Source organism: Egretta garzetta, unplaced genomic scaffold (assembly GCF_000687185.1).
Source record: "Egretta garzetta isolate BGI_Z169 unplaced genomic scaffold, ASM68718v1 scaffold429, whole genome shotgun sequence".
Classification (NCBI taxonomy): Eukaryota; Metazoa; Chordata; class Aves; order Pelecaniformes; family Ardeidae; genus Egretta; species Egretta garzetta.
In genome coordinates, this window is record NW_009260678.1 from 83,860 (window position 1) to 101,848 (window position 17,989).

Sequence of the window (17,989 nt, forward strand, 5' to 3'; positions counted from 1 at the left end):
CGAGTCCCCAGCCCTGGGGGGATTTAACAGCCGGGCAGAGGCGGTGCTGAGGGCCAGGGTTTAGTGGTGGTCAGGTATGGCTGGGCTCGATGATCTTAAAGATCTTTTCCAACCAAAGGATTCTATGGTTTCTTTGAGGTGAATGTGTCAGGAACACATGGGAAATGGGCTTAGCAAGAGAACTTTCTAACTACGGTGGTTTTAATTTGAAAACATTTTAAAAGTACTGAACTCAGCAGACCAGAAGTTCTGAGAAGTAATTTTGACAGGTATGGCTGGCCTGGGCTGCTGCTGGCAAAAACTGGTGCCAGCAAGTGTCCCCGAGCGCGTCCATGTGCTCTGCACGCCGTTAGTACGTGATGCGGAGCGGGTGACAGCACACACAATAAACAGAGCTGATGCTTTCTTGAGACAACCTTATCCTGTTCTCCCTCTCTTCTTTATAACATTTAAATATGTTTAGGAAAAATGTGGTGTTTTCTGTTTTATTCTTTTAATTGTATCATTTTTTTTTTAAATCCAGAGCCCATGAATTAAAGGGAAATTGAAGGAGCTGTGATTCAATGCAGACAGGAACCAGGCAAAGTTCCTCTACTTACTCATTCTAGATCCTGTCAATTCTTTTCTATTTTGGTCCTGAATCCGTTTTGCAGGCTTCTTGGGCTGTATATGTATCTGTACCTGTATATCCTCTAGATTTAAAGGCTTAAAAGAGTAGTTTCATCCCCTTTAGTCCATGTAAGCAGAGAGGCTGAGAAATGCTATGGCAATAAATGTAACTTTTATATGTGCTTTTAGCCAGGAACTGATGATTTGGTGCATACTAATGAAGACCTTTGCTATAGCAACATAGAAATGTCCTGCAGACAACATTTGTCATAAATGGTTCTTCTGCTGGCACACAAAATACCCCTCCATAAGTGCAGCTTCCCTGGTTTCCCTAAATGCATTTGCTTCTATAAAATAAGATTTAACAAGATTGTCTCCTAAAGACAACCCGTCAAAACTGACACAGGGATTTTATTAGTAATGTGGAAAAAAACCACTCTGAAGACTAAAATACATCTGTCATGATATGGGAATTTTAGTATTACACCAAGTAATGAAATGTGAAACATAATATTTACTGGAAGCCAGAGACGTGTTGAATCTTGTGAGTATAGATCAGCATCGCATACGAAATCTGAATGCTATTACTGTTCCTACTGCATTTTTTTTTTAATAGTTTCAGCAAATAATACTACTTGGCTGAGTTGTTTAGGCTTACATCTAATTAGAAATATATATTGTGTGTTGTGTGCCTGCTGGTTTTCTTTAAGTTTTAATAAGTGAGAGGAAATAGGATGCATTAATTAGGGCACGAGTCTGAACTTGAAAAACCGCAGTTAATTGGTGACACCAGGGAATTTCCAGCGTGGTTTTCTTGTGCCTCTACCTTATCGCTCACATCATGACCGAGTTTGTGGGTTTGTTTGTTTCTATTTGGAAATATGCCTAGTCCTTAAATATTCTTTACCTTTTGTAGTTTCTCTATAATAATTGGCTGTGAAATTGTTTGTCCCGCCAGAAAACCAAATGGTGATGAGTTTCAGACGCTTCGGATGTCAACATGCTGAGGGTAGACCCTCGCATACCAGAGTCAGCTCCGGTAGCTGGGCCACACGGATTCTTTACCAAAGAATATTTTACCTAATAGACACATAAAGTAGCCACTTGAGCGAGCTCTGTAGAGACTGATGAATCTATTAGAAACATACTGACGTTATGCGGAGTTCAAGCAAAGTACATTCCCAAGTTCATGTCGTTCTATATGCAGGCAAGAATTTATCCAGATCAGGCTTAATGGATGTATTTTCTTCAGCAAAAAGAATTGCTAAGATGGATATCCAGCATCACCGAGAGAAACAAATCTCCCTTTCCTCTTCTATCTTGAACCTTGACTTGCATCATGGGCCTTTGATGGAGAAAGGTAAAAGCTAAATATCGCAACTAGACCAGTGATACAGAAAAGCAAGTCCGTGCCCAGTGCTCATGTGCTCCCTCCCTTGGCCCTTGCTTTGCCTAGCGCCAGACCCAGCCGCGTTTGCTTTGAGCTGCCTGTGGGCACAGTTCCTTCCAGTTCCTTGACCAACTCTTCCCCAGAAGTCCACTGCACGCAAAATAACTTCCAGGAATTTACAAGCCTATGAAAGTTCATCCGCGTGTGAAATGTTGGGAGCATGGAGATATTTTCCTGCTGTCTCCAAACCCAAAGTTCATGGGAAGCCTGAATCCATGGCAGTCCCACCTTCTTTCACAGCGCATTGCTTCGTTCTGGCAGAAGGCTGGTTTGTGCTTCGTTAGCACAGAGGCCTGCAAACTGGGGGGGGGGGGGGGGGCTCAGGCAGGGAAGGAGGAGATATCTACACTCTATTTTTATGCACTTATCTTGAAAGACTAAAGAACCAGCTACATAACTTAGGCACCAGAGGTTGTTGATGAGAGATGATCTTCACCAGCTATTGCATCGCCTCTTAAATTAATAGCACAATATTCTCCCATCTTGAGTTGTCAGCTATTTTTGAAGGCAAACATGAACATGTCAAACTGGGTTTCATCCAGACTTTTTCTAACGGGAAATGCAAACAAAATGTCAGGGTAGCTCTGGATACATGTCGTCTGGTGTGGCCTCTGCGAGCTGGGCTCTTGGGCATAAGCGGGGCAGAATGGGTAACCACATTCCTGGTTATGTTCTTCAGTCTCATCACAGAAGCTCAGACAAAATAAACCTCAGTCAAAGCTCCCTAATCTTCCGAAGTGTGCTAGCCTGCTAGAAACACGGCTCCACGTCCACCTAGGGAAGTGTAGGGCATATCTAGTAACGAGCAGGGAAATCTGGCTCCGGGGCTCTCATTTGACCTTATTGGTGACTTAAAAAACCTTTTGATGGTGGCTGGAGTTTTTCCCCAAGGCTGTTCGTCACAGTCCTGGTCAACCCCTTGTAGATGCTCGTATTCTTCTCATCTGCTTTCATCCCTCCCTTGTCTTGTGTTGCCAGCAGGATCTCCTTGGCGGGGGGAGCTGGATAAGCTATCTGCTCCGTGATTTATCGGCAAGTTGGTGCTGAATGACGTAAGGCACAGCCTCGTCCCCCAGAGGATCTTCGTATTATCTCAAGAATTTGCAGCTTCTGCTGCAACTGACAGTCAAAGCCAGAAGACTGCAATCTGAGACTTTTTCCTAGGAGTTTATGTAATTTATAGATAGCCAACCAACAGGGGGGAAAAAACCGTATCAAGTACATTTTCATCCTGCTTAAATGCTCAGCGGTTAAACCCCCATGCTGGGGAGAAGAGTTACACGAAGGTCTCGGGGCTTCAGGGCAAGATAAACAGTGTATTCTCACCAGTAAAGAGGAGATAAGGTGGACCACCGACAAAGGAAGGGAACCGTGTTCCCCTTGTTTGGAAATATCTGGGACGTTAAGCCAGAAGGGAGAGGGTATTTATAGGGAGGAGGCAGAACATTTCCTCCCTCCGGAGTATAAAAAATAAAATACCTTTAAGTCTAATGATTTAATGAATAACCCTTATTTGTATACCCAGATGTTCCGAACAATGTCCGTCTGTATATTCATCTGGATTTGCAAAGGCGGTGAAATGAAATGTCACGTCCCACTGAAGCCAATGGGATTTGTTTACCTAACTCTCTTAGGCTGTGCTACAAAGCCCATCGGTTAGTTTTCCTTTTCTGAGGAAGGGTGGAATTTGATTTCGAAAGTTTTTGTGACCCTTCAGTATATTTTCTTTTATGGGGGGAGGAAGGGGAACCTTTATTTTTAGAAATGCAGGGTGATGCTTTGAGTATTGCAATTAACAGAAGGGATAGGCACTGTTCTAAAACGAAGCAGCCTTTTCAATTTTCTCCAAGGGTTATTATAAAAGATTTTGTCCTGAAGCTGGAGTTTGGGGTTTTTCTGTTTATTTTCTTTCTGTAAGGAGCTGTGCTCAGAAGCAGCTGCTTTGATTTACCGTGATTCATGTGACTTTTGCCTGAATTTCATCTGGGCAATGAAATCCAGATCAAGTTGAAATTCCTGTAGCTCTGTTGAAGCCTTCCCAGCGAGCTATAATCAGGTGGATATTTCTGTGAAATATTTTGAACGTTTGGAAAGATTCTCCGTCGTGAAACTGGTTGTGCAAATATCCGAGATTGTATTTTGCCCTCGTCCCGTACAGGACTGCTGATTGCACAGGCGGTTAATTGGTACAGACATTATAGATCAGGTGTTTGAAACATTCTTGGGTGCACTCTTCACGTCACAGGCACGGGAGGGCACGGCTAACGTCGCCTCAGCCTGTTCTAACTTTTGCAGTGTAGGAATTGAGCATCTGATCTTTATGAAATGTTCTGTTTAATGTAATCCTAGCTCACAGAATCGTAGTTCATCATTCAGACTTGACTGCAAAAGAACGTAGGCGGGGATTAGTCTAGTAAGTTGATTGTCATCTGTCAGGAGGAAGAGAATTTATTTCTGTCCTGCTGTCAATCCATCGGTGTTTGGGTTGATTTAAAGAGGGGAGTGGGAGCTCTTCATCGCCCCATCTCCGAGCTGTAGTGCCTGGGCTGAGTGGAAAGAAAGAAGTGTTCTTTCTTTCCCCGGATTACTGCGATCTCCTCCACCAGTCATTGCAATCTGATTATCTCATAGTTTTCATCTGGAAAAAGAGGTCAATCATTTACATCGGTAACAGAAAAGCTAGGCTGGCATTTGTTCAGAAAATATCCCGGCTCTGCAGGCGTTCACTGGGTTGATGGTGAAAAATCCCAGTGCCAGCTTCGTGAAAAATCTTCATATTTCAAGCGTTATAATTTGGAGTGATTTCCCCTTCCTCCCCCCCTAAAACCAGACTTTTTGCGTGGCATCAAGCCTCTTTAAAAACCATGCAGAATGCGTAAGTGTGCCTAGAAAGAAAATGTCTGCTTTAATGTGAACATTAAGACAAAATCAGGACCAGTGAAAAGACGACATGTTTTCTCTATTTGCCCTTCTGTAGAGAAAGTTTTCCCTGCTCACCTTCCCGTAACAGATGGATAGCTCGCTCCGATTCTGATCTTGAGGGTGAAATAGTGGTTATTGCTGAAACCTAGCATGCCCAAACACTTTTCGTTACCCCGGGTGAAATCTAAAGATGACATTTCTCCATTCATTTCTTCTTGGATTCAAGCAGTGCTGAGGAGTTGTGTCTGAGGGCAAAGTTTGTCTTAAGGTTGTTTCCTTCAAGCTTCTTGGACTGTAATGGGCAGCCTTGGGTCTCTGCATTGGGGAAGGGCTCTGCTGCCTTCCTATCGTCGTAGCAAACTCGGTGGCTTTAGAAGGGTCACTGCCAAAGAGGTTGTTAATTTTGGCTGAGGAGCTCCGTTTAATCCCAACCAAGTTTGGAGCTCCTATGGAGTTTGTTTCGGCTGTGCTGTCTGATTGTTTTCCTGTGCAAATATGCAGTTTTGCAGGTTATTTTGATAGGTTTTTCGTTTGACCGGGAAAATGCCATCGCTGTGTTTCACGGGCAGTTTATCAAAGGCTTTTTTTATGGGCCTTTTTTCTATGGTCATGTTTTTGAAGGTCAAGAAAAAGTGAATTCTATTTTGGGTTCAATACCATTGTCCCCCTGCATCGGAGAGAGTATTTCAGAGAAAAATATTTCCCTATTGGCCCAGGACAGCAGTCAGAGGATTTAAAACCCTGGACTGGTGACACTGGAGGCATGTCCGAGCCTGTGTTTGATAGGGATTGTGCTTTCCACCTCCATTTTTAGAGGCTGTGGGGATCGCTTCTGCCATGGGTAGACCTGCTGGCTGTCCCAGCAGGGAGACCAGAGAGCAATAGTGACGTGCCCGTGTTGTCTGCTGCTGCTCAAGCTGGCGGTGGGATGCAACGGAGCTGCCTGTGACCCGCTTCGGAAGAGAAGACAGTCATTTCTGCTGCTGTCAAACTTGGGCTTTTCATCAGTGTAAGGAGGAGAAGAAGTCATGAGGCTGCTTTCACTGTTTGCATTTGTGGTGCTTGGGCTCTCACTTTGCCCGGCAGCTGAGAGTCAGTTGCCGTGATTGAAGGGAACCTTTTCTCTCCAAGAGGAAACCTCGCCTCTGTAAATGCCAGATAACGTTATCCCTATGGAGACCCTTCACGCGTTAAGAAGCGTGGGTATCTTGCCCGGGCAGTTGGCCATCCCCTCCTCCTCCTGCCTTGGGCTGGAGAAACCTGTAGGGCTTTTATGGCCACGTCACTTGTGGCAGCCCGGGGTCATCATGACAGTAAGGTGGTGACGTTACCTTTCCTTTTGGATGATTGACGGTAGGACAGACAGGCAGTCACAGGCTGAAGCGACACGGAATGAGGAGAACTGAGAGGGGGAAAGCATGGACCAGTGCACAAATAAATGAAAGGAATTCAGGGTAAGGCGATGCCACGCATCCCAGCTATCATAGAAAATCATGAGAGGTCTGAAGAACTTCACTGTATCTAGGAAAAGTTTAGCGTTTGTTGGCAAAATTTGTAGCGGGAACAAAATGTCAGATTTTTACCTGGAAAGTGGGAGTCAGGGGCTCCCAAAAAATTTCAGGAGGGCCTCTTGGTCTCCTTGTCAAATCAAAGAAACTTCTTGTTGTTAGAAATGAAAGGCATTAATAACGACAGCAGGTGGACTGCTTACAAATGTCTGAAAGAATAAGCAGAAAAATGTTTTGCAAAGATCTGTCAAATATAGGTAGTTCCTATAAATCTGACCAAATCCAAAACAACAGAGAAAAGGCAGAAAGTCAAGGAAGAAAAGAGGTAATGCTTTTTTAAAAATGACGAAACACAAAGAATTTCACTTACATTATAACAGTTCTCAGCAGTCCTTAGGCACCTTCCTGCGCCTTAGGCGAGGTGCAGGAAGGGGCAATGATTGATTAAAATAATTCCTTTATTGGAAAGGCTTGATTGTGTGTGTGTGTGTGTATATATATACACACACACAATCACATATATAAACACACAATATATACACATATATACACACATATATGTATACACAATATATAAAATATATACACACGCATATTTTAACCGTTTAATTCAGTCTCATAGTATCACACTTGGCAAACTGCAGTGGGCTATGGGGTAGTGCTATCTAATGCTCATACAGAAGCAAGACTAGAGAATAAAAACTTAATTTCAAGGTCTGTATGAGCTGACTCGTGGCATTGAGCTGCTGCTCTGTCTGGTGCAAATGTAGTGTGCAACCCCTGGAACAGCACCCAGGGCCCAGAGGGGAACCTGCTGTGTCTCTAAGCTGGTAAGGGCAGCCTTTTAGATCAAGATTATTTATTTATTTATTTATTTATTTTTTAGCCACAAAGATTTGAGCGTGTCGATAGCTGTCCCACGTGCAAGGATTGCCAGGGTGGGGAGGCATTACCATGTAGCGTACCTCCACCTGCCTCGCACACGTGGATGCTCGCCTGCCTGCTCGGACAGGAGGGTTTGGGGGTTCTTTTGCCGATGCCAACACAAGTTAGAAGAGCGCTTTGAAATTGCAGCCTGTAGCACTGAAATTATACTAATAGAACCCAGCAGAATTTTGAACAGTTATTCCCGGTTAGCTACTTCTGTATGAATCAGCTGTGCCGTTTTTAAAAGCGTGCTTGACAAAAAGAGGGAGGGGTGGCCGCTGCCCACGTCGTCGGCCCTTGTTTATCTGCAAAGCTTACACCATCTTCTCAAACCCGCGTAGCGTGCCGGCTGCAGTTACATAGAATAGCAAGAGGGAAGCTGCTGAAAATAAATTTTAAAAAAAATTGTTTTGACACAGAAAATAAGCTAAAGCAAGTCAAAAGTACGAAAGAGAGCTCTCCAAGAAGGGGTCCCGTGTGTAAGGGGCTTGTTGTTCCAGCAGGTTCAGCTCAGGCTTTCACTGTTTCTGTGGGTTATGGCACTGTTGAACTTGGTGTTCCTTCCCAGCCAGCCAGCTGAGCCGTATGCAGGGCATTGCCTCTGTTATCTTCTTTGCGAGATGTACAAAGCGCTTGTTTAAGATGTAAACTGTATGTGATAGAGATGGGGGCTTGCTGTATTTTACTCAGAAAGCCCTTTTCTGCCTTCTAACGGACCGACTGCGTGCTCACAGTAGGAATTCACTCAGATCTTCAGCCAATAAAGTAGGAGTTGTTATTGCGGTCTTCCAGCAGTAGCAGCAAAGAAGCAGAGAAAAACAAACCCAACGTGTCACTTAGACTCCATTTGTCCCTTGCATCCAGCACTCCATTGCCCCGTAGGTTACTACTGATCTTATTTTCCTTGCTCCGTCCCAACGAAAAATACACATCAAAACAATATTGGGGGACAGGGAGGATTGAATGCGCTTACATTTATTTTTAAACCAATTTTTAGCAGAAATGACTTCATTACGTACATCTGAGTGCTTCCACGTCTGCTCGATGTGCCGACATCTGACGCTTATCCATGCGATAGCAGGTAGCTGTTGCTAGAGAAGGATGGCTTGAAGCAGAGAGACAAACCACGTGATGGGAATTTGCACTCCAGGTGTTTTGGAGTATCCTGCCCCATTGGCAGTAGGATACTGAAGCAGTTAAGGTAAAACTGACGGGTTAATAGATACAGACTAAGGCCAGGGCATCTTTGAAACGTGATTAAATTCATGCCTAAAATACAGCGACGTCAAGGCAAACGTGTCCGTTATCCTTCACATTCAGTCCCAGTGAGCCAGGATGGCTAGAGATTTTTTTTGTGTTATTATTTGAGATCTGAAAATGCAAGTTTCTGGGGCTTAGGCAGGGTTTTTGTTTTGGTTGCTTAGGAAGTGGCTTGATTTTTTTGCTACTTAACGTATGAATTGGTCTTCAAGGTCAAATACTGAAAGATGAGCTCATAGACGTCAAGTAAGGCATTTTAACAGAAGGATGAAGGTAGCAACAGTGGGGAGGCTCTTGGAAATGAAGAACTTGAGAGATGGTCATGTGCAGCAATTTTTAAGAATTAGAATTTCAACGATTGGATCTTTTCTTCAAGTTGGATAATGTCGATCTCGCTACCTTGGACATGGGAGCTGCAGTCATGTTTTATTCCTAGTATTCTTATTAGCTTTCACGTAATTAGCAGAAATTTGAAATATTTAAGAGTTAGAATTGAAATCTCATCCAGGTATTTGCAGGCTTCATTAATTATCTTCCTTGGCGTATTGTATTTTAGCATGGTGTGATCAGCTGGTTTGAATATAAGTATTTCTTTCGCAAGTTTTTGATTCTGAAGAGCTCCCCAGTTTTGCCAGTTATGGAAGTGGTGCGGAGAAGAGTTGTGTGCTCAGTGTGACACTGGATTTGCTTTTCTCCATATTGCATCTGTTGGCCGGCGCGTAGCCCTGCCCATTTCTCCGTGCCCCTGCCCTGGGCTGCTTCCCTGACAAACTGGAAAGATGCATTGAACTGGATTAGGCAGGAATCTGTCCTAGGTCTGATTTGATTCAATATTTTCATTAAGGACTTGAAGGATGGAATAAGGGATTGATGCTTATTAAATTATAGTCCATATCAGGCTTTGATAGGGTTGAGAGTGCTTGGTTGGTTAAGGGGGAGGGAAGGAGGACAAGACAAGAGGAAAGCTCAAATGGCCTTGACAGAAATCAAGATAAGGTTAAGATAAGAGCAAAGTGCTACATTTCAGCCAGTCCTTCTCAAACCTGCTTATTTATTTATTTATTTATTTTTGTGGTATTTCTGCACAGTAGTTCTGGGAGGCACAGTAGGCTACAAAACCCAAAAGTCAAGTCACTTGATAGGCAAAGAGAAGAAGAAACCTCAAAATGAGCTCTGTAAATGGGTGCGTTGTTCCTTAACTGGTGCTGCGAGGGCCTCGGCCGGAGAGCGGTGGCCAGGGCTGCTACCACATCTTCAGAAGGATGGAGACCAATTTAAACAAAAAAATCCCAGAGGCCAGCAGTAAGTGGGATTGGTGATCTGGTAAATACAGGTATGGAAGAAAATGAGCTTGCTTCGCTTAAAGAGGAAAAAATGCCTTTAAGTATGTGAAAGCTGCAAAAAAGAAAGCGGTGGTGAGCTCACCTGCGGTGGGTGTGCAGAGAAGAAGTCCTAAGTTTAAGGTGTGGCAGAGAAAGTTGAGGAGATAAATCTTCCCAGGGGTGAGGAGAGTTGGATACGGCAGTAGGTTCCCTAGCTGAGAAAGCTTTGAGATTGCTACGATCACGGCGCGGGAGGTTATTTAATTAATTTTGTATTTATTTTTTTTTAAAATGGGCTAGGCAGACATCTCTGAGGAATGGGTTAGGTACAGCTGATCGTGTTTTGGAGTAGGAGGATGGACTCAATGACCATGTCTCATCCCCTCCGGTCCTGGTTTCTGTGACTCAGCTGCAGCGTGGCGGTTTTAGGTTTGTTCTTGTACCAGGAGGTTTTTAATATGTATTTCTACAATTCTCTGAAGCAAAAAAAGTCTGGATGTGTTCTTCCTTGTGTCTTAAGCTTTGACACCGGCAGGCAGCTCGCAAAGGAGCTGGGCCGTTTTGAAGAGTTCGTTTTCTCGCGGGTTGTAGGTTGTGCTGTACGTGACTGACAAAAGATCTTTCCTAGCATTAAAGCCGGTCACAGCCCCAATAAATCTGGAACAAATTCTGAGAAAGCATGTCATGTTATGACTGGCATATCTGCGAGCATGGAGCCCTGCTTGAGAATGAGACGAGAAGTTTGTGAAGTCCTGGTGCTGATGTCATTCCTTTGGAATGGAAAGGCTGTTGAAACAGTAAATACTTTCTGTGGCCAGAAGCTAAGTCTTGAGCTGGACCTTTTCCTCTCTGCGAAGGAAAGAATGCAGAACAAACCTAGAATCTGTATTTGCAATGGGAAAATCTTAATTAGTTTAGAGCTTTTAGCTATTGCAAACCATTTACATACACAGCTGCTGTTCATGCAAACATGAAAACTGTTCATGGAAACTTCAAACTTACCTTGAAATGGCAAGGGTGGTTTTTTCCTGTTTTTTAAAGCTGTGCTTGGTGTTCAAAAGTAAGGTTGGAAAGGTCTGAAAATTATATTTGTACTGTACGTGCAGAAAGGAGCATAGACACGGGCTAACAGAAGCATATAATAAAAGGCTTTAGTTCAGCAAGGCTTAACATTGAAACCCTGTTAGCACCAAACAGCTGCTGGGAAAGTCATTTTTAAGGGCATTTACACTTGGTTGTATCTGTGGAGTTTGGTTATGACCCAAAACTCTGGAGAGAGAAAAAAAAAAAAAAAGAGAGAGATGACCAAAATACAAACTTAGATGCGGTCCAGGACTTACAGCTGGCTTCTCTGCTACGAAAGGTTAGTTTGAAACGTTGGATCCAAATAACCCACAGCCTGGGAATGAGAACTTAATGCTGTAGCTTGGGACAGCTATAACATCTATGAGACACTGAGATCTTTGGGATAATGCAGATTTTTGTGCTGTCCCTCAGAGGACCCCATGGAGCATTCAGAAGGAATTCATCCCCACCCCCAGCTTCCTCCTAGGAGGAAGAATTTTGCCACGGCAGATGTGAGGAACAGATGTTGAGAGGAAAAGTTATGATGGGACAATGACCTGAAGTGGTAGTTGGGCTCTTCCTTGATGGGGCTGAACTTCTGGTCCCGATGGTGGAGAAGGGACACGGCGCGTGTCTCTGCAAGCCCTGGTGTTCGTGTCGGGGGGGTTGACATGCAGAGCTGCTGTTTGTGTCACGTCAGACACTCGCTGCTCCATCAGCCGAGAGAGGAGGGGACAACGGTTGAAAAAGCAAACCAGGTGTTTGTTACGCAAGGACGGTTCCTGCGAAGTAGGTGAATCGTGCCCAGCCACCCACCGGCGTTCCCAGAGTGTTTGTGGGTAATTTTTCTGAATTTTGGGCTCTGTTTTACATCAAGGCTTCCCCTTTTCTTCCTCCTGTTCTTCCCCACCTTTCCATCGCTGCATCGGTGATGCCTGGGAGACGCTCATGCTCCTCATCCCTAAATGCTCCAGTGAGCAAATCTGGAAGAGTCCTCAGTGGCTAATGAGTAGGAGTAATAGCAAGCTAGGAAAAAAGGCTTTTCACCAATTCTGTATTTTCAGCGTAGAGCATATAAGATAGGGTTCTCTTCCTCTCTATAATTGTCTATTGCAGAAGGATTTCAGCTCTTTGTTGGCTTGGGAGAAAGATGTTGAGCTTGACACTTAACGTGTTACGTGTGAGAGAGGTTGGCAGGTAAGACCGACTTCCTACTGCAGGAGGGATTCACGACAGGTCATGTTCTCCTTAGCTTAGTCGAGCGCAGGAGACTGTGAATAATTATGTTTATTACTGAAAGGAGAGCAACCATCCGGAGAAGCCTGAGAACTTTTTATGGCTCTTGAAATGGGAAATGAAGTATTTGAAATATTGTAAGATGACGACAATTCTGAGAGCTACTTTCTCTCTCCCCAAAAGGTTGCCTTCAGTTTTATTAACAAGTTTTTCCATGGGGCAGTTCTGCGCTGGTTTCTTTTCTAGATTTCAGGCAGAGGTTGGGCTTGGTGACCTCTCCTGAGGTCCCCTTCCAACCTGAGCTATTCTCTGATGTTGTTACAAATGTCACTCACGCATATTTATTGCTTTCTGTCTTCAATTTTACATTTGCTCTATTTTCACAGGGCATTACCTATTATTCGTGAGGTTTTTTGGTTTGAATTCAGTGCAGGGCTCTAAGGCACACGCTGTCCTTTCCATACGGTACAGTGACTTCAAAGCTTGTGATGAAAAGGGCACTTCTTTCCACAGCCTTTTCTTTCTTTGCTGTTGTTCTTGTAAAATGATCCGTGGCGTTAGCCGACCAGCAACATGGGGTACATCGCGTGAAGCGGTTGGGGTGTGTGCGAGTGGTCCCTTGTACCCACCCAGTCTCGTGCGTCAACATTCGGGAGGTTCAGCACGGGGGACGTCTGATGTAGTTGGTCAGCATTTGTGCATCACCTTATACATCTCATTCTTTAGCAAATGCGATGCAGCGCCCGTCCATATATTTATTACTCATCAACTTGAAATTGAATTCTTAATTTTTTTGCAGTCACGTCGTCACCTTAGGTTTGTGTGTGTCCCATTCCCTCTCTCCAAAATCTTTGAAGACTTCTCTTTCTTCCACCTCCAGCTTATCTGTATAAACTCTTGGTGACGTAAATATCCTCAGTGTCCACATAAATATCCACCTGTCCTTAATAACTCAAAGCTTCAGTGTGCCTGGTACTCAGAGACTTCTCCTTGTGAACAAGCTACATACTCGGGGAGCTAAGATTAAAAAATTTCCTTAGTAGGACTCTTCATTGAGAAGTCTGATTGAAGTACTTGGGGGGGGTTTATTATTTATTTGCTGGGTATACCCAACTCCCTTTGGTCTGAAAAGTCAGTTCCTGTATTTGGAGCAGTTTGAACCTTCAGCCCTGACCTGCAAGGGTCAGAGGACTTAGGTACTGGACAAGGCGATCGTTTTTCACGGGAGGGGGAAGTGATTTCTTTGGGCTTTGGGCTTTATTTTCCTCTCCTGCTTAGTGTGACACGGATAGCATCCTTGCTAGGAAGCAGAAAGAGGAAAGCAAATTCAGTCCACATGTTTGGGATTTAAGGTTGAGAATGATTCACGCTTAGCTTCTGGGGGTTGTAATTAGGGGTGACATAATAACCATAAACTTTCAATAAAGTAGTAGCAGCATTTTCGTTACACGCTGTAGCTGCAGAAGCTGCTTCTGATTAGCGTCCCTTCAAGATAAGCCTTCGGGACCTCCGCCGTTGCCAGAGCTGGATCCAGGCTTTTGTGGCACAGCCCTACTTCTCTGCTGGTGCTGAAGGGAGCCCCGAATTCTGAAACACCCCGACCTTTGATGGCACGTTCACTTGGATCAGCGTCTCAACCTTTTCTGTAGCCATTTTAGCCCACCGGTGTAGTTTTCAAGTCAGTATTATCTTAGGCTGGCTAAACCCTGCCAGTTCCTACACTCTAAGGGTTATCTGCTATGGAAAAACCCAGTCATGCTCTCCTCCTCTTCTCCTGAGTTACTGCTACTCCTTTCTTTTCCAAGTGGCTGAGACTAAAAGGAATCCAGGAATGCACAGAGCAGGAGATCTGTCATTCCCACTCCACACCAAGGTGCATTCTTGTAGGGAGAGATGGGCATTTACACTGGAGTTCTGCCATCAGCGTTCGGCCAATTCTATTTTCTTGGCAGCCGAGCACATGGAATTTTTAAAAAGAAGATGTACTTTTCTTAAAGCAGGTCACAGACAAAAATAAAGACACATTCTTGGGCTACAAGAACTAGGTCAGGCTTTGGGGGGGAATCATTTGCGAAAGCGGTTGATCTGATCTTACCAGTTTTTCTTTATTAATATTTTTTTGCTTCCTTTGCCAAATTTGTATGCTTTTTATAAAGAGGTCCTGCTCATTTTGCTTCTGCATTTAGCAGAATGTATTATTCTGCTTTGGCTAGCAAACTTTTTACATTAACATTTAAAAAAAAAAAAAGAAAAAGAAAAAAGCCCAGAAAAAATATGTTCCTAGTTTTCCACTAGAGAATACTGTAGTGGAAAGTGAGGCCTCTCAGTGCTGCGTCCAAAAGGAATAAAGCTGCTTTGTGTCACCTCATTACTCTAAGCTGATGTTTTACCTCAAGACTTCTTTTTTTGGGGGGGGGGGAAGATGGGGGAAAGGCTGATTCCACCGCTCAGATGATCGCCTCTGCAGCACCTTCTGCGCTTAATTAATCCGGTCTAATTTAGGGGCAGTACATCCCACCCTGCCCTGATAACGCCGTGTCACCCCGGCAGGAGCTGCTGGACCAGGCGGGAGGAGGGATTGCTGCTAGGCAGGCATCCCAATGAGCCTGGCACGACTTTGCGACCTCCGCAGTCAAAAAGTGGCTGTTGATAGAGCTTTGAGCATTACCGGGTAACGGCGTTTAAGGACCAGTAGCCGTAGGGTGGGTGCTGGGGCTTAGGACTGGCTTTCCCCGCGTGGGGCAAGGATGCTTATCCTCTCCGGTAGCCCGATGCTCTGGCGAGCCCGGTGGATAGCCCGGCTCTGCAGCCCATGGAGTAGGGATGCGTCTGCTTCACAGCCCAGGATTAGGCTCAGCAGTAATTGAACTTTGGGAATGGGATGGGTTTGCTCTGTGAAAGCAAAATGCCAGTTAATAACACTCTTTGTGGAGGACACCTCTACAAATAATCCCTCCTTGCTGAATCTCTGCAGTTGCTGGAAGTTTCATTCCCTCCTTTGTTACAGGTTTTTAATATTAATCTGTATAACTGCATACCTTAAATTCACAAGAGCAAACCAACTGATGCTTGTGTAGAGGTAATCTATCCCTTTTACAAATTCTGAAGGATTGTTGCTATAGCTGATATTTTTGTTTAATTTTGGTCACTTATTTTTCTTCCTATTTCCGCATTCTCTATTTTACAGAATTTGATTCAGAAACAAAAAGGGTTCAAGACATTCTTTCTGGAATGGAGAAACCACAGGTACGTGATCCCAAAATTACCACACACACACACAAACCAGCCAACGTGGTAAGTGGATTGTGTCACGACAGACTGGTGGTTTCACAGGGGAGCACCGATGAATTTTTTTTCCTTAGCAGTTTATTGCCACTGTGTGTATCTCTATCTCTAACTCATTTTGCTGGGATACAAATTTGAAGCATCTTTTATGCTCATGGGTATTCGTGGGCTCTGCCCACAGCAGGAAAAAAAAAAACAGCCACCCGTTTCCAGAGGACGACTCCCAGTATCCACACTGCAATGGGGAACCCAGCGCACTGGGATGGTTTACGTTGCTCCTCCCCCCCCCTCCCCTGGGTTTAATTTTGTTTGTCATGAGCAATTTATGTCTGTAGTCATTATTAAATTTAAGCTAATTCTATTATTCAACGGCAATTGCTATATTCTAAGTTTGTCTGAGCCATAAAAGCACGTGAATTGTAATGGAAATCGAATCACCACGCTGGGTGTGACCAGAGTCAGGTAAGGTTGTTACTAAATCTGGTTGTAAGCCCTTGCAATGTGAGGTTTTCCTAGTTCGGCGTGTCGGGTGGAAACCAGAAGGGTGTTGTGGATCTAAATGCACGGTCCGAAGGAGCGCTCGCAGGAGCAATCCCGAGGCCGAGGCAGACGGCCGTGCTTTGGGAGTTTTACCTCCTTGGCTCGGCCGGGGCTCAAGCCTTTCTCTGTCCAGCTGGAAAGCTAGTAAACAAATAAGCAAATAAAAAACGAATAGCAGTTGGAAAGCTCATCTAAAGCCTGGGTTCAATAGCAGCTGACAGAGGCTGTTATAAAGAAATTCCGCAGCGGGAGCGTGAAGGGGTGGCTGCTCCTTAGATGCAGAAGTGGCAGAGCTCAGGGAGAGGCAGGCACGAGCGCTGGCTGGGATTTATTTTTAGGATCTGCTCTCTTAGATGCTTTTGTTCTGAATAAATGCAAAAGGTGTTGGGTCTTAAATTGCTCAGTCAGTAGGTGTGGGATCCTACTGTCATGGCATCTCCAAGAGCAGGTTCAAAGCCAGCCAGAATCTAAACCAGAGCTGCAGAGATGGTAAATACCAGGGGCTGCAGCCTGGGTTTCTGTTTGCAGGAAGGAAAGTGGCTTTATTTCATGTAGGGACAAGTGGCAACACTAAGCTGAAGACTTGAGAGAAGAGTTTCTGGGAGATCAAGGGGACGGAAGTGCAGTTAACACAAAATTAGGCAAATTTATTGTTCCGAGGGAGGCAATGGTTTTGTGTCGAGGACTTACCTGAACGTTGCTCATCTGGTGAAATGCCACAGCGAGATGCCTTTTGCAAAGATCTGGAGAGCTGATGTGAAAAATGTGTTATTTCATACTTAGCTTCTCTCCTTACCTCTGTAGATGTGTTTTAACAGTTTGCAGGATTCTGAGCTCTGTACAATTAGATTTATGGTAACCAGAGCACTTAAAGCAGAGGGGAGCAAAAACCTGCCAATAGACAAAAACACTTTTCCTTGAACCATTTCAAAAATAGTGATTCCTTAAAAAAAAAAAAAAAAACCCAAAACCAAAAACCAAACCAAACCAAAAAAAAACATGATAAATGCTAGTTCGATACTAATGGCATTTGGTGAGAAGATGCTAGGGTTTATCTATTATTCTCTCTTTAACTTTGACATTTGTGAGTAATTAAATAGGAGTCTCCCAAACCATTAATTGCTATGAGTGATTATGTGCGTGCATAGTCAGTATTATATCTGATACAAATACATCACATGCATAAAGAGTCAGCTGGGCCATATTTCTTGGTGAGCCGTGTGCATATAAGACTGAAAAATAAAAGATGTATAGAAAAACAATCGCGTGGGAAGAAGTGATGTGGTTCAAACGTAAGGGCAGAGAGCAGCACGGCAGCGACAAGCCAAGTGACGCCGTGTCTGCAGCGCGGGGCTTCCACGTGCCCAAGCGAGTGGCTCTGCGCCATCTGAAGGGATGCACCCACCGAGCAACTCCCGCAGCCGTGGCATCGCCTGGAGCCCTCTTGAATCTGGCTTGGCCAGGTACCTCTCCGTGGCAAAGTCTCTCTCGCCTTTCCCAGTACAAAATACATGCTCTTCTAAAATTATGAATTCCTTAGAAGTCTGGTTTTGATAATAAGTGTTGTTACCTGTTACCTCTGCTGGAGGGGAGGGGGGCTCTGCAGAGGGACCTGGCCAGGCTGGATCCATGGGCCCAGCCCAGTTGGGTGAGGGTCAACAAGGCCAAGGGCCAGGTCCTGCCCTGGGTTCACAACAACCCCACGCAGCGCTCCAGGCGTGGGGATGAGGGGCTGGAAAGCTGCCCGGCGGAAAAGGCCCTGGGGGGGTTGGTCGAGAGGGGGCTGAATATGAGCCAGCAGGGTGCCCAGGTGGCCAAGGGGGCCAGCGGCATCCTGGCTTGTCTCAGGAGTGGTGTGGCCAGCA

General features: G+C 44.7%; 1 protein-coding gene across 1 annotated transcript in view; it reads left to right on the plus strand.

The window, feature by feature from the left end:
* FNDC3B (fibronectin type III domain containing 3B) overlaps positions 1-17,989 on the plus strand; it is a gene marked incomplete at its 5' end in the record, with an annotated part of 171,724 nt that overhangs the window by 78,152 nt on the left and 75,583 nt on the right. Inside the window, one exon of the mRNA XM_009645787.2 lies at positions 15,487-15,545. Coding sequence (XP_009644082.2) covers positions 15,487-15,545 — 59 coding nt within the window. The remainder of the gene's footprint in view (positions 1-15,486; positions 15,546-17,989) is intronic.